We start from the raw sequence: 26,088 nt of genomic DNA, 5'->3' as shown, positions 1-26,088 counted from the left end.
ACCATTCTTAGCAATGAGATATTTGCTTTGTTCCTAGAAGTTAAACAAAAGCAGTGGGGATAATTAATAGGTGCTTAAATTGTTAATCTTTAATGATTATTGGTTCGATTTATTTATTCGATTTATTTAAAAGATTGATCCTTTTCGCTTCGAAAATATTTAAATTACAATTGAATTAAATAAATATACTTCATCAAATTGCCCCATTAATGTGTGCCCTGGAACTGCATCATATTTTGCGGAAATACGTTCGAGACAAGGCAATTATGTTTATCTCCTGTAGCCAAAATGACCCCCGTAACCTAATCAACTCCCTAATGCAAACACACACGCCACATAGGACCCGATTAAACTCGCCTAACCCTTCAAAAACTCATCAGCATTGCCCATGTGTGTGAAGATAGGGATTTGCCTGTGGAAAGCGGGGGAAAACTGGGCAAAAAGGCGGGGGCACTGGGGAGTGACGCAGAGCGAATCGAATACTGCCTCCTTGTCAATTACAGCGACAGTTGCCATGGCCGTCACTCCGTCATCGTCATCGTCATCGTCATCGTAGGGACAAATGTCAGGGAACCCTTTATATGGTCGGTCGGGTGGGTCAGTCACATATGAACAGGAACCGCGCCCACCGGATTGCTGGGCCGCCAGACATGTTCCACTCGTTTTTGGGTAATTACATTTGCAGCCCGTCTGTCCTGTCCGCCGACTTTTGTCAAATACAAAGCGGCAAAATGTTGTGCGAAATTCGGCAGAACAAAGTGCTGGGGTTGGGGTTCGGATGCGAAACCGGAGTAAACATAAATCAATATCATCGGCTACAGGGCGGACAGATTCCCGACATCAATCAGGGGCCCGCATCCGAAATGTAGGGAGCGCAGGAGACGCGCGGCGCGTCTCCTCCTGAAATTAAGACGATGGATCAATGTATGACGAAGGCACCACAAAGGAGGGTCCGACAAAGAGAGAGACAAGACCCAGACCGAAACCATTCTGTTAGAAGGAGGTTCCCTCCGCCGCCTTTGCGGAGCCCCTTCTCGATCCCCTCACCCTCCGTTCGATCGCGTGTTCTTCTTCAATTACAGCGCCATTATACCGAAAGCCGAAAACGTTTTACGGTGCGAAAGCCTGCGGACCCCGAGGGCAAAGTTAACCCCTTGAGAGCGGTACATATTTAGAAGTTCTACATAAGAATATTGGTCCTCCTAAACGTTCAAATATAATTAGGAACATATAATGCCTAATGGAACATCAAGATATAAGGAGGTTTTGTTAGTTTAATCTCTTCTTGAAATTTCATAATATCTTATAATCGACTAGGTACACAGTTGATGTTTCAGTTACTAGCTCTCTAGAAATTTAACACGATATTAGTTATTACTATATTATTTAACGTATTTAAGTAAATGTGAAGTATGCAAAAATATTATATTTTACCTCCATAAATACACTAATATTTTTCAGGTTGCCACATTGGGCCTCAGTGGGTTAAAGGCAAGCCGATCACCGCGGGTTCCTTCCACTTGCTTTCGATCGCCGGAGAAAGAAAGAGCTTTGTGTTTCTTCATATTTTTTTTTTTGCCTCTGCGGCGTAATTCAGGATTCTCCTTGCTCTGTTATTATCGGCGGGTTTGAGCTTGGGTTTGGGGTTACTTTTTGGTTGGTGGTTGGTTGGTTGGTAATTGCCCTGATGTTCAAGCTCAGCAGGCGGCTTCTTCTGCGTGGCGAAAATTGGGGCAGGGGCAGCGGTTGAGATCAAATTTAAAAACAATCAAATTTTTTTCTGCTGCGGCTATGCATAGAGGCAAATTAAAACCGGGTATTATCCAAACACGTGTATAATCAAAAACCGATGGTGGAGGCAGTAACTACCAGTCAAAATTCAGCTTGAAAGGTGTAAGCCAAAAGAAAGCTCTAAATTTGAGGCGTGGCATTCGCTGCAATCAAATATGTTGCTCTAATAATTGCTTCTTTGTATGCAATATTTAAGAACGTTCTGTTATAAATGGAAAAATCACTGAAAATATATCACTCGAATTTTTAGTATAGTTTAGCTTAGTAGCTATTAAAAGGAAAATACTCCATAAATGTGAATGTATAAATTTGAAACAAAACATATGGTATTTGCAGTGGTTAAAAAAAAATGTAAATAAAAATAAATAAATTTTATTAATTTTTTACTGGTAAAATTTGAATCGTTTTTTAGAAGATAAAGAAGAAAGAAAAATATTTGTTTATATCATTTCATATATGTTGCTTGTCATGAACCAGAGTTCCATCATACCCTTTTCGAATAGAAAAAGAGATAACACGCCTTTACAAATTTCGAGTTCGAAATTGAGAGAACGTGTTCGAAAGAGAAAGAGCGGCGCTCGAAGATGAGTTTCGAACAACGGGCAATGTTTCGATTCTCGAACGACTCGCATTCAGATTGTTTTCGTCCGTTGATTCGAAAAGACGTGTGAACTGAGACTCGGAGATACAGCGGAAAGGATCTAGAAGATACGCGTAGTTTGGCCCACCAAAACAACTACTGACCGAACGGATTGTTGTGGCCCAGTGAAGTTATCGTTGAAATTGGAAATTGATCAAATGAATAAATGTATCCGCGAGATACGCCCAGTGAAGTTTTAATTTTCTAGCCGGAGAGAAAAATCAAGTGTGAAAAGCAAAAAGGAAAAACGAAAAACGAAAAACCGCCCCCACAACAATAACAAAAACAACCGGTACGCCACCCCCCGAAAAATTGACGTCGCCGTCGCCCTCGTCGCAATCGTTTGGAAATAAATCGTGTTTTTGCATTTGTTGTTTTTTGTTGTTTATACGCCAAGTTATTTACGTCGTCGCAAAGCAAAAAGAAAAAATTGAATAAATAACAACAAAACGGCTGGCGAAAAACAAATCGAGTCGGCGAAAATGTTTTACAATTAAAATTACGCGCGCAGCGGGCACAAAGGTACCAATATACACGAGTGCGAGCGCGAGTACGAGTATCTGCAAGATACACACACGTAGATCAAATAAAGCAGCGCAATATGCGCAAATTAAACTAAAATGCAGCACATCAGAGCTGTAAAAACTTTTACGACAGCGACTACGACTGGTAACTTGCCACCCGCACAGTCGAAAATAATACCAGATACAAATTAAGGTCGCCCAGCGGCAGCGCATAAACACGGTGGAACGGGAAGTGGCTGTGGAAGTGGAAGCGGAGGATTCTCTCGCCTCCTACCTGGAGTATATTAGTCTCAGTCCTTAGATCCTTACACAAAAGGATAGCCAGCCAGGGAGCGCAGAACGCACACACAAGGGCCGTAAAACATTTTGGGCTGCTGCTATACTGCAGGTCTCCTCCTCTCAGGACTCGTAAATTTCCAGCCCAACCACCACCACCGCCGCCCGAAAAACGGAAAATAGAAACACCGAAAAATCCAAGACACCGCCAAGTAACTGCATCCTCAACCCGCTTATATATAGAACTATATAGGTACATATATCCGGGCAGCGATGGCGGGTAACATTGTCAAATGGTGGAAGCATAAAATTCTCGGCGGCTACAAACAATTCTCAGGTAAGCGAAAGCCAAGCGTTCTCAACTTGTTTAGTGAATTTCCAGATAGTTGGCAGCAGATATGGAAAAGATGGATGTTAATGCTCTCGTGGGGAGAGACAGCTGGGCGATAGCATTCAGGGAAACAATTTGTTGGCCACAGTCAAGTAAATTAAATTGAAATATTGAGTGAGTCAGGGATTCGCAGGAAGATATCTTATAAATATGAAGAAAGTCGCTTAGGAATATATAATTATTGATTTATAATTGCATTTACTATTGAAATAATGATCCATTCCTATATCCACCTACCTGACACTAAAACCACTAACCCATGCAGAATGTTTTCCTTATTCATTTTTCCGTGGCCTCTTATCGAAGGCCATTCCCATTAACATACGACTATCTGGGCCGAAGATCTAAAATATTACCTTCTCCCAAACAATTGTTCACTCACCCGCACACAGATATGTATGTATTTGTGTGTATGTGTGTATTCGAATTCATTGAGTCAAGGGCTTCTCCCACATCCTTTTCCAATAATTACGGCGAACAACTAAAAGTTGAAAATAAAATGTAGGCAATCGCCCGGCTGCATTTTTATCTGGAAGATACACAGCCGTTCGTTCGCTTGTGGTCTTTGGAAATGGAAATGAAAATGGGTAGGAGAATGCCGGAGCAGCGACACACAAAAATAGAACGGAAAATCGGGCATGGTGCTGAAGAAGAAAAACACAACGGCAGGGCAGATCAAAAGGAAAGCGACCCATGGAAAATAAATAGAATTTTTTTTGGAAGCAGATCGAAGAGGCGAAGGGATCGGGATAGGGATAGGGATCGCGATCGCGATCAATAGAACGTTTCGCTTTGGCTCCTGCTGCTGCTTAGAGATCGGCTCCTTAGTCATGGGTAGCATATCATGGACGTAAATAAACAAGGTCCGTGTTTCCAAAGTGGGATCCGATCCGAATTGGAAATGGACGACCGAATCGGACGACCTTTCTGCCAAACGAGCAACGTTGATGTCCGAATCGCTGAAGTAACATCAATCAATCAATGTTCCCTGGGTTCCTTTTTTCTGTCCACAAATTCATTGGAAATATTCTGGGGCCCCCATCCACCTCTTTACTTTTCTGGAGTCTTTTTTTTCATTGGTTTGTTTTGTTTCGCTTTGAAGCCCCAGAGAGAGATTTCCTCCTCATCGGCATCGGCTGGCAATTGGTCTGCGCCAATTAAATGCCAGGCCAACACTTTGAACCCTTTGCAGGACGACAAGCCCCGTACACTAATTGCTGGCAGATGCAGGGGGAATTCAAAGGAAACCTCCAAAGGCACACCGAAGCATGCAACTTCAAAGAAAGCAGCCTCGAAAACACTACACAACAACAAACGGGAAGAGAGTCGTACAAAAAATGAAAATCAAGCGAATTGAAATGCCGACGCCGTTTAAAAACAACGTACGAACATTTCTTACCTGTTGCAGGTAAAACCGAAGGCAAGTCGATGCCGCGATGGAGGTGGAGTTGGCCCGTTGCTTATGGATGCACTGGGAAAAAATTCCATTGTTTTGTGACACTTTAATCCTAAGACATTACATTAATAATGGGCAAAATTATAAAAGAATAGTGAAATTTAGTAAAATATTATATTAACATAAATCCAAAATGTTAAAAGTGATTACGCAGATAGTAAAATATCACATGAATAATTAGATTTGCCACGATATATTTGTTGTTGAATGTTAAAATTATAAAAGGCCAAATAATTATTTCCTGTGTAGAAAGCAGCAGCTGCTGCGAGGCCAAGATACCGATGCCGACTCATACACAAAAACCTTTTAAAACCCTCACGTTGATAAAACAACAACAATAACATCGGACATCAGCGGCAGCAAGTCGTCGAGCCGCCGCCGCAAGCAAAAATAATAATAACTGAGCCACTCCATCCATCTGCAGCCCCAACTCCGACCAAAACTGAGAAACTCCCCAACTCCATCTCGAAGATACATCCACATCCACATCCACATCCAACCAGTTCCGCGGCCAGGCCAACTATGCCAAACATCTCAGCAGCGGCTACACAAAAGCGGTTTAGAGACCAACCGACGATCGACAGACGGACAGATGGACGGACCGACTTTCAGACAAACGGACGCACAGACGGACGGGCCGAGGAACGGCGATCCAGCGATCCAGCGAGCGTACTCTGCTTGTATCTTTGAGATACACACCGCGCCGATGCTGCGACTGCCAAGCTGCGCTTTGCGCTCTGTTCAAAAGATGCGCTTTTTGCTTTGAGGCGCGGCACCAGAGGCCGTCGTGCACAGTGGTTAAAAATCGTGTGTTTGAATGGGGATTATCGTGGGCACTGACGGGCGGGGATGATATGAAACCCAAACCTGAGAGGCTATTGATGTTCGAAAGATTTTAAGCAGATTAAATAGGATTTAATAGACACGTTGTATAGATGCATTTAAGCCATACTTACAGGTGGGATCCGCATATTTTGTAGATCATATGTGGCATCCTTAATTATTATACTTATTGTAACTAAAAAGGTTTTCATTTAAGTATACTTATATTTATGTCTTTTGATCATGCATATAACATTTATTTGTGCTTACCATACTTAATTGTATATTTGGTAATGCACTTGTGACCACTGTTTCTTCTGCGGGTTTTACAACGCTCGCCTTGGCTTTTCTTCGATACCGTGCTGTTGCTGTTATTATTATGGCTGTGGTTGTTGTGAATTACGGTAGAAGGCAACAGGCGAATCGCGTCGGCATTGCCTTCATGACAGGCTGAAAGCAACGTGGCTCGAACCGCACCGGGCTCAAATCGCAGCCCCGAGGTCCGGGAAGCGGGCACCAGCTCTAGCTGCCACTACCAACTTTGACTTGGCACTTTTTGGCTGATCCGCAGAACTCGAGAATCGGAGGGGAATGGAACTGGCTATGGCTATGGGTTGGGGCATGGTTATGGGTATGGGTATGGGTATGGGGATGGCCAGGGAGCAATAGCCTGGTATAAGCAATTTTCGTAATATTAGCCAGGAAGTTGCCGCTCTGCCTTTCGATATGCCAGCGACCCTATATGGCCGGTTCGGTTGCGTTTGGATCGGTCGGGTCGGATCGTCCAGATCCGATGGGTATTTCGCCTTGTTTTGGGTTTTGGTCCACCGCAATGGACTGGTTTTTCGAAGGTGGCTGCCAAGCCAAGTCAAACCCAACCGAACCGAACCGAACCGAACCGAACCAAAACAATGCTGTGCCGCCTTGTGCCAAAAGATAAAAAGCTGTTAGCTCGTAGCTTCTGCATTTCTGCAGGCCTCGGCTTCCCGGGGGTTGGGGCCACTCAAGATATATGTAATGACTTTTGAGGTTTTTGTTTTGGTCATCGGCTTTTGTTTGTGTTGATTTAGCAATTGGCTCTCGGGCCACTTCTTGGAATTATACCGCACTTAGGTCGCCCTTCGTCCACCAGGCCATAACTTTGGCCTAAAAAAACAGAGCTCAAGCTTTCATTAGGGGGTCATAACTTTAACAGAAACGTTACAACGAGATAAAGATACAAATTAGTGTAGAAAACGTAAAACCCATTAAAGTTGTAAATATGTTTCGATATATGAGTAACAAAATCAAAGAACAGTCCAAACTTTTATATTTATTAATACAAATTGCTTTGCAAACAAAAAACCAGCTAGCACTTTCAAAAGGCGTAAAGGAAAACACGTTCTAAGCAAATATTTACGGAAACTCTGAAACTCTCTGTTGACGGTTTGTTCCAATAACTCATAACTCTGATGGAAGAACCGTGTTGGCTCTTCTTCTTTGCGAATAATACATATATACGAGGGTCGGTACCTCTGACGTCTGATTGATAAGCGAACCCCCGCGCCTTATCTTAATAATATTTAATGCATGGCAAGGCGAAGCGTGGCGAGGCCGAAGCGAAAAGTGTTGTCACCAAGGGGGGAAAGGGTGAAAAATGCGGGCCCTGTTGGCTATGGCGGCTATAGGGGCCTATTGGGGGCCAGGGGTATAGTTTGTGTATAGTGAAAATGAAATTGAAAATAATACAAAACGCTTTGTCGGTCATTAGCTTTGAGTGGACGCCGCCACCGCCGCACTTTGCCGCTTTCGAGTATTTTTTTTTGGGGATAGTCGCGTCATTTGTGCGCTCGGTTTGCTTTGGGTTCGGTTCGGTTCGGTTTGGTTTTGATTATGTCAAAGCGAAAAAGCCGCCAAACATATGTGCCTCCAACCACATGCCTGTCTGCCCGGCTGCTTTGAGGAAAGCGGTCTGGGAAAATTTTGGGGAAGACCCCAAAAAAGTGGGGAAACTCTGGATTTTATTTAGCGAAAGAGGAAGAAGTTCTTGAGAGAGCAATAGCACTATGAGCACCGCTGTATTCAGTAATCATGCTTTGTAAAATATATTGTATAATACATTCGATTATGATTTATTCCTTTAACATCTTAAAATACTATACAATGCAGTACATACTTGGCTAGTTTGGCAATCTTTTTCCCTTATAACGACTACGTGCCATGTCCACGCATATATGGAAATGATCAGTATTTAATGATTTTCCATTTTATCTCACTGAAGCAAAGTGGCAGGCGGTTTTTCAGGGGGGCGATAAAACAAAAGGCGACTAACAAACAGAAAACCAGCGAACCAAGCCAACTGACAACAAAGCGAACTATGGATATCTGTGTGTGAATCTGACAGAATGTGTGTGTGTGTGTGTGGGGGGTATTTGGGTGCCTCTACCTCATTTTATGTATGCGTGTCAACGGCACACACAGACACTTTCCGCTTTTGAAGTGGCTTTTAATTGATAAAAAGCAAAAAAAAAAAAAGGAAAAAAACGAGAGGAGAGTTTAAACCGTAGCGAGCAACGACACAAAAAATGGGCATTACATATACGCCATGGTGGCTGTGCCGGAAAATTGAGAGCTGATAGCAGCAGGAAAAGCTGGAAGAGCAGCTGCACCACCATTACCATCGCCACCACTATCAACGACAACGACATTGATATTAATTCCCACGCTGTTGATGCGAAAGTGCTCCGCTCCTCTGGTCGGGATTTATTTTCGGGTCTGAAACTGCATCCTCCTGCCCGTCCATTCCATTCCATTTCGCTCCGTCCACCTAGTTAAATGATAAAAAGGTGTTGCAGTGAAAAGGTTGGGTGTTGCGGCAGAGATACTTTAAAATGCAAGAGCTCCGCAACAATAGAAGCTAAGTGCTTTGAAAACGAGAATAGATAATGGATGGTTTGCAGCCGCATGATGGCAGTTTTGTTGGAAATTGTTTGCCTGGCTGCTGGGTAATTATTTCGAAAATCTCAAGACTTTAATTCACGCAGACATAAGCTTTCCATACTTCTATCTGGTAAATACGTTTATTTCCAACAGGATTTCAAAAGGCCATTCAGGAGAAACCAAAAATCCAGACTAATATAATTTGTGACTTCAAAGGCTGCTTCAAAGGGAACTTGTCAAAGGAAAATCATAATTCTCTTAGCTTTGAGTTCACCAGCTCTTTCCACAGTTTTCCCACACTCTCTCTTTCTCTCTCTCTTTCTCTGGACCAAAAATAAAATGAAATAAAATAAAAGTTCCATTTCCTTCAATCGTCTGCCGCAGACAAAAATTAAACTGTTATGTTGCCGGCCTCTGCCAATTTATAGAAAATTTTCAATTGTGATTATTGATTATTCATTTCCTCCGCCGAACGATGGCTTCAACTCGAGCTTCAGCTTCAGGTTCCAGCTTTATTTTCATCTTAGTCTGGCGCACCTACATTTCGATTTGGGATTGGGACTGGGATTGCTTAACCCACTCTGCGCCGCCGTTCCGGTTCCTCCTCCGCTCGCCAGGGGTTAAGTTGAGTCGTCTGTGGAGTCGGCATCATCATCATCATCGAAATGGTAAATTGGACTGCAGAGTTTTCGTATTGGAATTGCTGGGATTGTGCTGTATTGTACAATAGTTTTTTTTTTTTCATACCATTCTACCATTCCCTGTCCCGCATTTTGGGTTATTGTCGGGATTGGATTGCTTTTGTGTGGAAGGGGGCAGGATTGGGGGTAATCATAACGGGTCGCTTGTTAACATGCTACATTAAATTTTTATCAAGAGCCATGGCAACAGCAATCGTGGCGCACATCTACATCTACAGGCCATCGGCCCAGCTTACATAAATATCATAAATATCCAAAATAATGATGTTGTTTGTTATTGTTGTTGTACTCTCGATTATTATGATTATTGTGGAACGGCTGCAATGTAGCATGATTAACACAATCCCGGTGGCAAGCTCAGGGCCCAAAGGGAAACAATCGGCTTGAATAGAACCTAAAAGCATCGAACTCTGCTCCCATCCCCCATCCCCTTACCCTTAAACATACATTACAAATAATCATAATAACAATGGACCCTCATTGCCTGTAAAGATTTTCGGTACCGCTGACCAACTGGGAAAATTGTTTGAGGAAGTGAAGAGGGTTTCGTTGTTATTGTTGCCGTTGTGGGTGTGGTCAGAGTGGCATAAAAAAGCGTTAAATTACAACATGAAAAATGCCAATGGCCAGTACTTAAAGCCTTTTTAAAAATAAAGACACAGCAGAGGGAAAGTTGTACATTAGCTAGTCTTTAAGAAGTGTTAATTAGGAGAAAGTATATGCATTATTGCTATATAACTAGACAGTACAATTGGCAATATTAATGCTAGCATAAATATTTAAAGAAATAAACGTATCTAAAATGTATATCCAATGCCCTACAAAAGTGAGGAATATTCTAGAAATCATATTCAAAATCAAGGCACCCCTTAAAGAACTCTGACCAAAAAACTAGCCCCACATAAATGCCCCAACCGTCAAGAGGTCATATATCAAGTTTCCCATTACTGCAAATAAGAGGAAATATCTATGGAAACCTCGTTAGCAGTTCAGACCGTTGTATTGAGTAAATATAGCTTTATAAATTATTTCCATGATTTATATAATATTTATTGCACAAAGCGAAGACCATAACAATAAACATAATGACAGGACAAACAACAACAAACAAACAGCATGTACACATGCACATGCGGATACTTTAATGTATTTACGAAGTTGGAGTTTGTCCGAATGACGAAAAGTTTTAATCGCTTTGGGGGCGGAGCAATGGAGCAACGGAGGGCGGACTCCTATCCATTTGGGGGCTTTATCATACATTCAACTCGCTATCGGCCGTACCACGTCATAAATTTGTAGCGCCAATTAATCACTTTTCCAGCGGCCGGGGCCGAGGGTAAAGTTTTCGTTTGACTGCATTGCAGTGCAGTCTATTGAATAATTGATGATGCATCTTGCAGATACATTAAAAATGAGCGTACTCAGAGATACAGAGCGCGAACAAGGCCCACATAAATATATTTATTTCTGTACATATGAAATGCCAACAAACTGTCAATTCCAATTCATTAAAGACCCTGTGCGAGGTGTGGGAAAAAAACGCCAGCAACCACAGCAGCAACAAGTTGAGATAGAGATAGAGATACAGCTACGGATATGGACCACGCTGAGATACGGATGCGAAAAAGCCAGCAGAAAAGTATCTAGGGTAATGAGAGAATATTACAAAAAGGACGGCTGCGTGCCGCTGAATTAATGAAGGGATGCAGAAGGGACTGGGGTCCAAAAACCCTCGCAGCAAAGATGATAAAAAACTCTTATCAAACAGGAGCCCAACAATTTTTATTGCTTTGACAAATGTCGAGAGGTCCGTTCGCTGTAGCCGATGCTGATGCTGATATATATATATCCATTCTTTTTCGGAGAACTTCAAGTGTTATTTATGTTTGTACAGTTAATTTGCATCCCATTGATGTCGGCCCCGAAAGGGTTTTAGAGCGCTTGAAAGGGTCTCAAAAGATATTTTATGCGTACATAATTAATACTTGGTGCGGTGCGGGCGTTTCGGTGCCTAAGCGGAAATGCGGTCCTAAAAATTCCTCGAATTCCATTCCATGGGCATTGTTCGTCGTAAGCTGGCATTAAATTTTCATGGCTTAAACAGCGGCACGGAATAGGCTTAGGTTTCGACCACTCAGCAGTGCTGCTACCTTTTCTTCTTCAATTTTCCTTCCCATTCTTCTCCCTTCCTTTTTCCCCTCGATTCTGCTGGTTCTTGGGCTTCTGCTTTTGCGGCTGCTGCTGCGTTTTCATCATCGGAGAAACATTTTTCACTTGAATTTCTGTCGGCGGCCATATAATTAAGGTGCACACGGCAAAATATGAGTGCAACGCAACACTTTGTGGCCAGGGCTCGAAGGGAAAAAGGGAAAAAGGGAAAGAGAACCTGCAATTTGCTTTGGCCAGGACTGGGACTCTCGGCCTCGGAATCACCAGGTGAAGCCACCAGTCGGTCGGTCGGAGATCCAGGCTCAAAGTTTCCCCGATGCGACCACGATGCTCATTAAAAAGCCACGTAAATACACGGAAATACAGGGGAAGGGAATTCGATGTCCCACTGTAAAGCCATGATATTCTTCCATCTAATATCTAAAAACTGACAAAAAATTCAAGATGCAAAATAATTTTCACTCAGTATTTCAAAGTTCATGGCCTTAAAAACGTACGTTATGTTTATATGTCTAACAAAAGCTTCAATTCATATTTACTTATATTTATTACATGTAATTTAAAAATAGTTGCATGTTACACATACTACTACCCCTTTTTGCGGTGTATTTACAAAACCTGACCAACAAATTGAAGCTGCTTGGTTAACGGGGAGTAACTAAGGGGTGCCGTGCCCCAAAAGTGCTACAGTTAATGGGCAGCAAACAGTCCCGGGTCCTCGACATCGTGTCTGTGTTAATTTGATATGCTGCAGGCTGCCCAAGAAGAAGGTATCGGAGTGGGCGGAGGAGGGGGTGTGGCAGGGGCAGTGGGCGGATGAGGGGGTGGAGGGAGAGGGGCTGCCAGGAAGCGGCAAGGAGCCATCTGTCAGTCGGAGTTATGGCAAATGCTCTTTAGATTGCGTTACTTTTTTGGTCTTTTGATGAATTTCGTTTGTAGATGACTTAAAAGGGAATTCTTAATAAGCTTTAAGTTAATAATGTGCAAAAATGTTGTCAAAACATTATTATGGATAGTAAGGGCTAAAGAAACTTGATTTAAACCTATTTAGTTATTTTATGTACTATTTTGTGCATGAATAGTAATATATATATATTTCCTATGTACATTACCTTACCTAACAATATCTGAAAGTCCAACGAACAACTTTCTACGCCGCCTCGTAATCAGATATCTGTTTTGGCCCTACACCAACTGCTCGGCGAGCATTTAATGCAATTTATTTAATTAGTTTTCTGAGGAAGTTTGCCTGTCTTTTGTGTTTCTGCCATCGTGAAGGGTATTATGTGTCTGTCGTTGTCATTGGATAATATACATTTCCGGCTACGCAATCGCGAGAGACACCCTTCAGCGACGCCCCCATTCGAAAAAAAATAGTCAAAAAATTCCACGAGCTGAAATGCGCTCATAATTCACTTCACAGGCGACTGGGAATAACAAGGTTTTGACGTTTATGAATTGATCATTATGCTAAATTGTGATTTGTAGCGTTCGAATTACAAATTTGTTACATATTCTTTTCCCAGCCCACCTTCTCCACTGGGGTTCCTAGGTTCGGAATGTTTGCGCCAATTTCAGCCAACCACAAATCATTTTTCTCGACTCCTATATACACATACATATGTATACGAGTATGTACATATATGAACGGATCGGTTTATCTGGCCCCCATTTTTGCTCTGTGCGTTATAAAAATTGACTTTTCGCAAAACGATAAACAAGAAATACGGCGGAGCAGGGAGGTTTGCATATTTACGCATAATTTGTGTGGCCCCCATTCCGATAATAAAAATGGGGTACCCGAGGAGGCCAAAAATATGCATAAAGTCATGGAAGAAGGGGGGGGTGGGGGAAAGGCCAGGGGATCTGAGGAAATGCAGTTTTTCCTAGTGCTCGAGGTACTCCTTGAGGTGCTATAAAAAGATGAACGGGTAAACTCTCAACTTATAATGAATGAAAACAGCTGAAGAGACTTAAACTATCTGGGATGCTAGGGGATTTACGTATTTATGAGCATTGTCTCATGTGGAATTCATAGGTTTTTGAGTTGCAAAAAGTTTATTAGTCAAACAGTAACTAGTTTTCATGTATTAAATCCCAATAGCTTTCTTCTACAATACAATTCACGAATAGTTTTATTATGAAGTCATCTTGAACTCAATTTAATGGCAAACATTTGTAAAGTTTTTTTTATCTGCCGAATGTATCTCAGTGGTGCGACATTCTTTTGCCTCATATAGATGCCACCATTTGCATTCCAAGCAACCTTTCCGACTTCCTTCAGTGATGTCCAGATCGCTGTGAAATATTCGAGATAATCCCCATACATCAACTGTCGCTCTGAACCCTCGTTTATCGAAGATCTAGCGTATTTCTGCCACGAATATTTGGCCGCTTACTCATCCAGCATTTCATTCAAGCTGCCAGGCAAAACATTTGCCTAATTATCCGCTTCAGAGGCCAAAGATACAGAACCGGCTCAGGGCTAAGCCGAAACGAAGTTCCTGGAAAACCTGACACATTGTTAGCAGCTATAAAAACGTCAAGGAGATCCATGGTCGGATAGGCAGGACACATGGCGAGCACAGTCTTTCCAGGGATTTTCATGGCAAACAGAACAGCATGACACATGCACGGCAAAGAAACTACGATTTCGATTGCAGCTAATGATGGCAGCGGAGGAGCGTCGTGTGTGTCTTCAGGAGATTCCTCCGTATCCCACTCCAATGGCAATTGATTTTAATTTCCATATGTGTGTGTTAAACTGCGACTGCACTGAGGAAAATGAGACTTAAGTTGCTAAAAGCAATAGTATAATTGATTCATGATCAAGGATCAAGAATTAAGTTCTAACATATATACTTTCAAATGTGATCAAATAATTTCAAATTATTATAAATATTTGTTAAATATTTTTATTATATGTGACTTTCTCTCAGTGTTTGCGAGTGTGTGTGCGGCGGTTGTTAAAACTTCCGCTGCAGCCCCGGTCGGAGAATAAACCGCATCCACATCACATCTGCTCCAAAATGCGGCGCCGACGATTTTGTGCCTCTTCCCCTCTGGATCCCATCCCTTGGTAATGTTGCTCGGATCCAGCTTCTTCTCCTCTCCTCTCCACATCTTCCGCCGCCATCATTAGCTCTCCTTCTGTGCACTTCCGTTCCGCACACACACACACACACACACTCGCATGGAAAAAGTGACCCAACTGATGGGCAGGTGTTGCCGTTATGCTGGCATTTTGTGGTCTCCAAATGCGGTTGGAATCGGATGAAATCGGTTGCATCGGTTCCAGGGAGCCGCCATGGGTGTGGTCCCACCGATAAAGGCGAAATACATTTCAATTCCGAGTGGAAGGGCACGATTAGGCCGATTCCAGATACCGTAAGTGCCCAGCTGTCATTAGAGCGGGATGTTGTGTTGTGGCCACGGGAAAGGTTCCCCGAAGTGATTGTCTTTCTTTTCCCCTTCAAAAGACCTTATTGTGATTGATTGATTGATGAGGCAGCAGCAGTCTGGAATTGGAACTGAGGCTCAGAGTGATTAGGAAAGAGATCATAGGCGAAGACACAATGAGGAATGTCCATTTTACATGGAAAGTACTGAAGCATTGTCTATAGTTATAGGAACCTGAATTGGTATTCATTGTGGTTGGGAAAGAAAGGTTAAGCCGGTATCGAATGACAAGATTGAGTGGGTTCAAAACAAAGTACTTTTCAACGTGATTGGTTGCTGGCCCTCATAATTGAAAAATAGAGCTTTAAAAAATTAAAAAAAAAATTTACCATATTGCGTTTAAATATAGAGTTATAAAAACTCTTAAACAATTTGAAAGTAGAGCTTTATGGTAATAATGTTGTGTAAATGTATTACAGTATGGAAAACCTTCTTCTAAAAGAAAATATTTGTCCATGAGTATGCAGCAGGATAAGGGTTCTGCTTTGTTAACCCTTGACCCAACCATTCTATCTTTATCCCAACGAAATTTGCATAGGGCAAAAACTATCCTATGTGGGATCTTGGCATGGGTTTCGAACACCTCCCTCTTTCTTTTTCCTACTGTCATTCACCACTTGCCGGCTGTCATTTGTAAAATTTATGACTTGCTGTCAATGAAATGCCACCCAAAGCGTTCTGCCATTGTTGACACCACACGGAGACTCAGGCACAGATACAGATACAAACACAAGTGCAGATACAGATACAGCCAAGACAAAGGAGCTGGCAATTGAGCGATGTTGTCGCATTGTTGCACATATTTAGCAGCCATTTTCAATTTCATTTGTGCCACAATTTAAAATGCAAAACACAGGCGAGGATGTCTGTGCCCTGGGAATAGGTAGCATTGTATCTGGGATAGGATGGAATATCGGGGGACTTTGACAAATGCCGCCTCCACTTGGCCTAGGTGCTAATGGTTCGCTGGTGGTCGGCGGTCCGGAGTACTCGGACTTTCAGCTCCCCTCCGCGGCGGGCTTATTGAAATTGATGAGCGGCCAAGTACGTGGCAGCTTTGCTTAAATCTACCCCAATCCCCAACCCCCAGCCCCAATACCCAACCGTGAACCCCAACCATGAGCCGCATCTCTGTGTTTCTGACGACCCTGGGCCTATAAGCGCAACTCAGTCTGACTTTGACATTGATTGATTGCTCTGGCAGTGTAATTTATATGATTGTATTAGGGGAGTTCGCGGGGTCTTCACTTCTCCACACTTTGTTATTAATAGTTGCGCCGCCTCTGGTTGTTATTTCAACAACAAACAAATTCTGCTGAAAATTGTTTTCGTTTATAAAATATGCCCGGGCAATTCATTTTTAACGGTTCGCCATGCACTTTAGAGCTCTGAATCGGTGAATATTTTGCCACCCAAATCGAGTCCCAAATCCACACAAGAGTTGGGAGATTTTGGGGCGAGAGTTGGTGCAAAATTGATGGCAAGTGCTTACGGATAAAAAGGTAAACCAGACATACTCTTTGTCAAAGAAGATTAGGCATAAATTGAAGATTATTAAAAACAAGCTATTAGACGGGCTTAGAAAGATCAAATTAAAGGTTGCTATGAATTTTGATTGATTAACAAGCGCAATTACGCATTTTAAACATTAATTTCTTATATATTTGAAGCTTTCTTTACCAGTTAGTTTGCAGGACAAACCATTTTCAACAGCACCAGACTCTTTCAATAACCGAAATTCTTGCCATTTTTGGGCATACCCTTTGGGGAGAGCTGGTGAAAAATATTTCCCAATAGAATTTCATCGAGCTGTGAGTATTTTGCACAAAATTTGATACGTAAAATATGTTCCGGCAGCAGAGCAACAGGACAGGAAAGGTTCTCGATGGGGATATGCATGTGTCTGTTGTATGGGATAACCGGTCACGTACTGCGGAAAAGCCACGGGCAAGTGCAGCCAGCAATTTTCACACCCACCACAGTCATGCCCCCGTTTTCCGCACGGCAACCGAGCAATTTTGTTTTGGTTTTCGGGGAAAAATTCGCATTTTATTTATGGCAGACGTTTAGCAGCGAAAAGGTGGCGAAGGGAATTTAAGTTGATTTTCAATTTCCAGCAGCTGCTTTAAAAAGTGGCGCTCCGAAATGTTTTGCTTACATATTTTTTTTTTTTTTTGTGTTTAGCTTAAGGCAGCTTAGCCTTTGCAAGTTGTTTTTTATTTCTTGTTATTTCTTTTCGGTGCTGCACTAACTTCATTAGGCACGGTGAGACGTCGGAGTCTTGAACTTCTGCAGCTGCCGCGGGCGAAAGTTTAATGTCTTTTCTGGCTAATTGAGTAGCCGGCACCGGCAGCGGCAGCCACAGACGGACGGATAGAGGACGGATCGACGGACTTTTAGACGGACTTTCAGACGGACTTTCAGACGGACTTTTTAGACGGACCAAGCGAACCGCACATAAAAAGACCCTGCCAAGTCATGCATCTAATTATGGGCAGCCATTGGACTTGGGGTATGGAGGTGTGTTGTGGTTCGATGGGAAGGGATTATGGATGGCCATGGGGATGGGGATGAGGATGGGGTACATGTGCTCCGGTATGGCTGGTTAGAGGCAATTAACTGTTACTTACGTTGGCATTTTCCAACCAATTAACAACGCGGAAAGTTAGCAGACCAAGAAAGCCATTAAAGCTAATGATTTTTCAGTTAGCCATTAGTTTCCGCGTGCTTATGAAGCAATTAGAAGGGATTGTCCCATCGAAAATGTGGGGGGTTTAAAAGCGATGAGGCTGCAGGAGCACTAAAGTAATTGCGAAATTTTCAATATTAATTTATAATACCTGTCACACGTTCTTAACAAACTAATCACGCTACAGTAATTTTGTATGCAAGTGATTTATCATCCACCTTCCGATTTTTCGTACACTACACTACATGACCAACAATGTGAATCGAGCTCATCGATCAACTGGGCCATCCATCAACATTAATTTTTATCCCATCTCGTTTAATTACCTGTTGACTTCCCACGGGGATTCTCTGGGCCAACCCACACGTTCTCTTAATTAAGCTAATCGGGCCAAAGAAGAGCTCTAGTTACTTGCGCTTCGGCTTAAACTGTTAACTTAAGCTGGCCACAGCTGATGTTGGCCCTAAGCCGCTTCATTGAATTAAGCCAACGCAAGGCAAGCATTCCCCTCCGAAGGAAACCGTCTCTCTCTCTCAATAAGCCACCTGTAAGTACAGGGAACATGGGGAAAAGCTCTGGGCGCCATCTGGCATCCGCAGAGCACCAATAAAATTATACACCAATGTCTCTATTGGACCATCTTCTCTGCCCTTTTATATATCTTTGCCTGGTCGCACGGATGGTCGGTCGGTTCACCATGGTTTTTTCCTTTCTTTGAAGTGGGCCATTCCCAATGCGGTTTTTTATGTGGCTACCGCTCTATCTGTAACTATTTCCAAGCTGTTGCTAGCAATTAAACTTTGTGTCTGCTTCTAGCTGCGTTCGTTTGCCTCTCCACTTTTTAAATTGCTAATGCCATAAAATGGAATTAAAGCTGAGGGGGTTTAGGACCCGGAGTTCGAGGCCAATCCATGGCTGTGATATTTCCGTACACTTAAACACTTAACGCCATTGTTTATACACTTGAGTGCACTCGCCTCGTCGCCTTTTGATGTGGTGTGAAAAGTCGTCGTCAATGGCACGAACACTCGCACATAAGCTCAGCCGCATTTCCCTCATATTTTCCTCCGGTTTTTCCCTTTCTTTTTTTAAATCCCAAAAACGTATCCGGTGAGCACAATACTCATAAGTGTTCAGCTAAATGGAAAAACATTTCTTTTAAGCGTTGACAAAACAATAAAATAAAAGACGCTTATGCTCTGGAGAGCATTTTGATGCCGTTTTGCGATTGCGTTTGTGATTCCAATTCCTGGCTCCATATAATGAAGGTATCTGCGATTGTCTAAAGTAGTAGGAAGTGTTTTCCTTTTTGGTGCGAAAACTGCCATCGAAGATTTCCGTTAAGACAGCAAAGGGCCATTTCGAAGGGGCTATGGCCAATTTGGGGGGAAGCAATTTTCATCTATAGAGATATGTTTTTTCCTATTGGGTGAAGGAAAGGAGGATCCGTGTGCGTGTGTGCCGCGTAATCTGAAATGGAATAGGGGACCCAACAGGAAGGTAAAAGGAAGCGAAAGGATGTTCAGGTGACAAAGATGTCAGTGTCAATGTCTGCGGAGGGAAAACAAAAGACATGAGCGGAAAAATAAAGAGGAAAACGGAAGTGGAGTGGGAAATGTCTGCTTGATGTAGATTTACTATGCCAATGAGGAGTTAAGACGGGGCAATAAAGGAACCTTAAATGAGAATTGATAAGAGAGTTGTACATATTTGGATAAATGTGGTGGCAGTAAATGTATTTATTGCGGATATACTTTTTTGCCAGAAAAGGGTATTTAGGGTGTTAAAGTTTTGAAGCAATTAACTATTATTTCTATTTACTCATTACTATCTATTAGTGAGCCTATAAAATCCCACTACATTGCAATTTTCAAGTATTGTAATGTCTGTACAAATTAAAGTCTCCTATTGTAACATTTCTCTTTATGTAACCTACAATTTCCAAGGCTTGGCAGGTCCTAAGGGACAATCTTGATATTTTATTCAAAACCTCTTCTGTAATGTAATTTGGTCGCCTTGGCTAACTTAACCACCATTTTCGCACCAAGAAACTGGGTCAGTTCAATGCCGTTTGTGTGGCATTTACATTTGTGTTGGCCCATCTCAACCTATTATTCTTATACCCCATCTTGCTGTTGGATTTCTTGTTCTTCTGCGACAGCAGTTGGTCCAAAAGTGAAATGCCAATGTAGCCCAATTATGCCATGTCTCATTCCCTCCCCGGCCATTTCTCCACCCCTCACCTTCGAATCCGACTTAACCGAAAGGTAACTGCCAACTGCTAACAATGCAAGGCCTACAAACGATGCCACTCCCCTAAATGTATATGTCCTATGTCCTATATACTTATATATATATTTTTGCTTATTTCGCCTTTTTGGTTGTTATCTTTGCCATGGCAGCAGCATCTTCACTTTCCCCCAGCCACAGTCCCCTACCGCCTGCCACCCCCTCGCACTTCGCCTTGGGCAACAGCTGTCAACCAGGTTACGTGTGTGAAAGTCAGTTGGGTGTGGGGTTGTAGGCATAAATTTAGCCCACTCCCCGGCCCTCACCTAAAATTGCGAAAAACAGAAAAACACCAAAAACCGAGATGACAATGCTACACTGGGAATTATTTCACCTAAGATAAACAAAAAATGTTCAGTACTGTGTTGTGAAAAAGCTACCAAAGTTTCAATAGCTTGGATAGTTTTTTTTTTAAACGTTTTTTCGGTTTGAAAATGTGATAACATGTTTGGAATAGTTAGGACTTTTATTTAAGTTAATCTTAAAATATGTGCTAGTTATATAGACTTGTTTTAGTGCACGGGTCATCTCACACGTACACACTTACATCTACATGTACATATATGCAGCTATATGGCAACCTAATTCGATTTCAAAGCACACAGAATTAAGGCAACTCCGGAGGCCTTTTGTTCTACGGCATGGATTGGTTTTGGCCAGCATGAAAAGCTATTGAAAAATCATGCATAGAGTATGGAGTGGGGAAGTCGACAAGAAAAGAAACGGAATACAAAAGACAAACACAGCAGAAATGGAGACTCATCCACAGTGTTACGTGCCTGGCATTCGCCAAGCTGGATTAATTTCATTTCACAAAAAAAAAAAAACAAAAACAAAAAAAAAATGTAGGAAGAAAACCTACATAAACTGGGGGGGGGGGGGGGGGGGGGGGGGACAAGAAAGAAAACACACCAGAGATGTAGAAGCCTCTCGGATAGCCCTCAACTCCCCGATAATGGCAGCATTAATTTGAATTGCATAATTTGTGTTGTGCAGAAAGCAGAGACGAAGAAATTAAGTCAATGGCCCAAACAAAATATAAATATCGATTAGGAGACGAGCTGCAAATGACGGGTAAAATAACTCTCAGCCAACCCATTTAATTGGGGAAATTTAACACGTACGCCGCATTTGTATTCATTCTCGGTCTGCATGTCGCTGGGAAATTGGATTAAAGACGTTAAAGACTCTTGGCCCTGTTGTCATTGTTGTCTTCGCTGTCTTCTCGGCAACTGTAAATTACATTTCATATTAGCAGAGTAGCGGGGGAGAATATCTTCCGAAGTTGGGGCCTTCGAGCAGGCTCCCCCCGATTCCACCTACAATGTGCGAAAAAAAAGAGACAAGAGGGCCTCTGCACGAAAACAAAACGAAGTTTGTTAGTATGCCATAATCGTATGGCGACGAGGCTTTATTTATAGCATTAACGCATATTAGGCCTAATGGGCATAAAATACGATGGCAGCATGGGAAGTGCTACGAAAAAGGCTCTCCAAATAGGGGGCGTATATCCTTATAAGCGGTATGAAAAAAAAAAAATAAAACAAGAGTATGATCAAGAGTTATGCATGTGGTGAAGGATTTCAAATGAGTGTAGGGGCTTAAGTGCGAAAAGGGTGAGAATATAAAAAATGAAACTGTAACTACTTAAACATCGAAACTAATTTCCGGCCAAAAAAATTTATCGATTATCATCAGTAGTATAGTCGGGTTAAAAGGAAATTCAATCAGAGAACGGAAATACGAACACGAATACAAACAATATGAAAACATAGATAGATGGCAGGGTGGAGATGAAAGAAATCGTATATCTAAGCTAGTTCCGATTCAAGAAGAACCCCATAGATGCACTGAGCCGTAATTTATCCAGCAAAATAACAAAACCTTATCCAGCCCAAACATGATCCAGTCCCATCCTCCCGGGGATTCCATCAGCCGTGGGCATATCCCAATGCTTACACGTCAACTCCATCACGTTCTAGTTGATTAAATAAACTGATTGATGGCATGCCTGATTGATGCCTTCATCGGGTCGCCATTCCCCACATCATTGGCATTTTTTCATCATAACTTCCTTGACTAATGCAACCCTTTTCTCTTTTCCTTGCAGGTGTGTACCGAACCAAGTTCGAATCAAAGAAGTCATCCCTTAAAGGCGTCGTAAGCTCCCAATATTATACATATTGTATTTTTCCCCTTTGGTTCGGGGGTGTGTTGTACTTTTCACGCTTTGACAAACTGGGGGGGAATCTCAGCTGGAGAGAACTTTGCTTGGGAATATTTTAAGCATTATAATCGCATTAGAGCGATAAATGACCAAAATCGATAGGCAGTCAGCAGTTTTGGCTATTTAGTTTCACTCGCCGCCAAGCGAAAAAATCATAGAGGGTGACTTTTGACAGCCCTCAACAAAAACTCCGAAAACGGAGTCACGTACGTTGGTTTAAAGCAACCCTTAGACCCCACTACCCGACTTTCATTCTACCACTCCAGCGTATAAAACCGGCTTAAACGCCCCCAAATTTGAAGAGCTCGCGAGCGGCCCAGACAGCCAGGAAATATGACAAGAGTCGGGGATTGCTATCGCCGGATTGCAGGCGGCCGTTTGCTGCAGCGGAAGCAACCCCAAAAAAACCGGGATCGAAAGCACTGGGCGAAAAATATGGGTGGAAAGAAAGAAAAACTATTAGAAATGAGAACTAACATTGACAAACTTAGAAAGTCTCAGCAGCTTAATTTGGAAGAACCATTAGGAAGTTTAATTTTGTTAATGTGTACTGAATCTCGTACATAGTTTTTCCCAGTGTATGCCGCAGTTCCCTTATTTCGACCGCCCGGATTTTACTGCCTTCGGGAGTTTCTTTTCGAATTTCGCAGTTTATTGTCTACTGATGATACAATGCACCGAATAATGAAAAGGGTTCCAGGAAATGCGCCACAATTAAGCCAGGGATTTCCAACCACTCCAGTCCATTAGTCCATCAGTCCATTCTCATGGTGAAACCGCCCCAAGGCATTTGAAAAACTTTTTCCTTCACACTCTCAAGTTGCCATTTCCTTTCTTTTCACAGTTCTGTGCTACTATGTTTTTTTTTTTCGCCATACAAAGTGCAAACAAAATTTATTTTCCATTTAGTTTTATAAAGCGCAAACAACACACAACAAGAGAGAAGAAAAGCGAGGAACAAGAAAAACATTGGTGGGCAACATAAAAAATGTAAGGAAAAACAAGAAAGCAAGCTAAAGGCAAAGCCAAACAAAGTTCAATCAAGTTAACTTTGTTGCCAAAGCGAAAGGAAGTGGGCGGGGAAATCGGGCGGGAAAGTTCAAAGCAGCCTCGGACTTTTAACCGAAAGTCGTTGCCGATTTGACCAGGACATACCCAGCATACTCCACAACCTGGCCAACCATCCTGGCTTAAGTGTATTTAAAAAAGTTTTTCTTTTTCCTCGGTTTTCCTCCCGCTTTTTTTCTCTATGTTTTTCGTTTTTTTTTTTTTTGCTGGTAGTTTATCACTGGAATCTGGGCAACCGCATTCCCGTATTTTCGAACTGAATGCCTCTCTTATTTTTCAATCAAGTTTAAAGCCTGTTAAAAGCGACTTTAAGATTCGGTTCACTAGGAGGGTAGATATGATTGGCACTCAGTCGGAATGTTTAAGTAAGTATTCTGTTTAGTGAGTGCAAATTTTGTTCAGTTTTTGTCACGTTCTGTGATTTTTGAGAGTGGAGTGGAGTGTGGATAAGTAAACAGACGTTTGAATTGCGAAAACTTTCTTTGGTTGCAAAGAAATTTAGTTTTGAGACGGGGAAACTGAATTTATACCATGAAATTTAAAACGTTAAATTCCAACGACTTATGGTACTAATAAAAATGGTTCTAGCCACTGTAATTATTACAGTGTGAATATCTTCTGAGTAGAGCCAAGTAACCCTAATAAATTTATCAGCAACCCAAAATTCTTGACCAAGAACTCCTCGGACTCAACCATCAACCACTTTTGAAAGTGGACCAAGTGTAACTTGAAGTATGTGAGATATTTGAAAACTGCAACAGCTGCTGGGCAGCATCCTCAAAAGGCCTTTAGCCAGTGAAGTATCTTTTTAAGAAAAAGTCCGGGGGAAAACAATTCGCAATCATCACGGACTTGCCCTCCGCTCCCTCCGAACACTCCACACCCCACATAAACTCGGCTTAAGTTTTCTGTTCATTTCTTTTTTTTTTACTTGCCGTAATGACCCGGGGCACGCCCCGAAAGTGGGTCAAGTTATGGGCCAATAAGGCATGAAAGTGGTCATGGACTTGTCTATGGGATATGGATATGGGCCTAGGAAATGGGTATTTGCATAGAACTTTGGCGCGATTTTGCGGCCTGTGTACGAGGGCAATTAAATGGTTTCTCCGCGAGTGGAGCAAGAAAATCAATTACAAAGCCCCACATGGGAGCACGGAGCAGCGCTGAGGAGCCAAATGACTTCCGCTCAAGATGTTGTGGTCTTCGTCATTCTCGGTCCTCTTAATTGCTGGCCCGCAGAGTCTGGAGAACAGAACTCAAGCTCCTAAAACGGAAATCATGTTATGCGCACCGCGGCTCTGGGGATGAGATGGCCAGCGACAGCAGTTGTAACTCATAAATATAATGACAAATCAGAAAAAATTCAAGAGCCAGCTGGAAAGCAATCAAAAGCTGATGAAGAGCCGCTCCTTTCAGCTGCCACTAGTGCTGAGTCAGAAAAATAATGGAAAACAATTTGGACTCTGTGTGCGCCGGGGCAGATGAAAGAACAGAGCGGAAAAGGACTGGACTGACCATGGAGATGAAAGAAAAGCCAGCAATAACAATTGAATTTTCAAATGCTGCTTATTGGTTTTCCAGCATCGCAGCGCAACGACGATGAAGAAATTGGCTCGACCGAACCCCTTGTTAAAATGCAATCAAATTGTAGCCGAGAATGCTGCACGGGGACTCGTACTCGAGTCGAGCTGGAGTTTTGGGCTGGGGGCTCAAAGCCAAACCACAAATATTTGCCGGCCAGGCCAAAAGCCAGTTTAATTTTGGCCTCAAGCGGGGAGGGTCAGCGACAACAACAATCTGCAGTGCTCCATAAAAGAATAACAAAATAAATGGGGGAATGATGGCGAACGAAGCTTAGATACTCTAGGGGATGTCTAACAGCACAGAGCACTGGGATGAAAGGCTCTGTAAAATATTATTATATTTGTCAATTGAGTTATTGATTTTATTATCTACTTTTGACAGTCCAACAGTATCTAAGTATCTACGAATTTAAGAAAGCATTCTGTAAAGCATTATTCTCTTGCATGCATTTGGATATTATGAGATATGATCTATTTTAACAAGATCTCCTTGCATTTCCTTAAGCTATGAATAAATAAAATCCTCCAGGTTGTCAACTAAAAGCATCAGCTTGCTTGCAACCTTTGCTCTCCATAATTGATAGACCCCTCAAGTGCCAGAGTATAACGAGTTGCAAACCTCAACTTTTTGGCATTCACTCGAGTGCAACGTGGCACGGAGGCAGGCTGCAAGTTTCGGGCTGTTCTGCCGCCACTGCCTCTCGGCTACTGGTTCTTTTTCGCCGACAAGCCGCAAAAGAAAGAACTGGAAAAAAGCTAACAAAAAGAAATCCTTCAGCGGCCAAACGGTAGCCCCTTGTCAGAGCCCACATATGACTCTGACTCTGACTCCGATGCCCGACCCCTGGAACCCCCTCTATTCCCAGTCGAATCTCAGCCAGAGTCTCGCATGTGCGGCTGCCAAGTTCCAAGTACGTAAATCTGGAGGCTTTTTGTTTCCTTCCCCCTGGACGTTTTTTCTTTTTATTTTTTAAATATGCTACGTGCAGCGACAACCGACAAACTCGACTGGAGAACGTGCTGCGTGCGGAGTATTTGTTGTTTAAAATACGAAAAAAGCGACTACAGAAGAAACAAAAAGTTA

At 42.4% G+C, this 26,088-nt stretch overlaps 1 protein-coding gene and 1 long non-coding RNA gene across 4 annotated transcripts in view; both read left to right on the top strand.

Moving 5' to 3' along the window:
* Positions 1 to 2,422: 2,422 nt before the first annotated feature.
* Positions 2,423 to 26,088, top strand: part of nkd (naked cuticle) — a 41,709-nt gene continuing 18,043 nt past the window's right edge. For all 3 annotated transcript variants that reach the window (NM_001275100.1, NM_080049.3, NM_001275101.1), the window contains exon 1: positions 2,423 to 3,568. In NM_001275100.1, the coding sequence (NP_001262029.1) occupies positions 3,505 to 3,568 (64 nt within the window). In that variant the 5' untranslated portion in view covers positions 2,423 to 3,504. The remainder of the gene's footprint in view (positions 3,569 to 26,088) is intronic.
* Positions 13,972 to 14,555, top strand: lncRNA:CR45940 (long non-coding RNA:CR45940). Its single transcript, NR_133275.1, has one exon. It is a non-coding gene; the product is annotated as a long non-coding RNA:CR45940 (long non-coding RNA).

Source organism: Drosophila melanogaster, chromosome 3L (assembly GCF_000001215.4).
Source record: "Drosophila melanogaster chromosome 3L".
In the NCBI taxonomy this organism is placed as follows: Eukaryota; Metazoa; Arthropoda; class Insecta; order Diptera; family Drosophilidae; genus Drosophila; species Drosophila melanogaster.
This window is presented reverse-complemented; position numbering and strand designations above follow the sequence as displayed.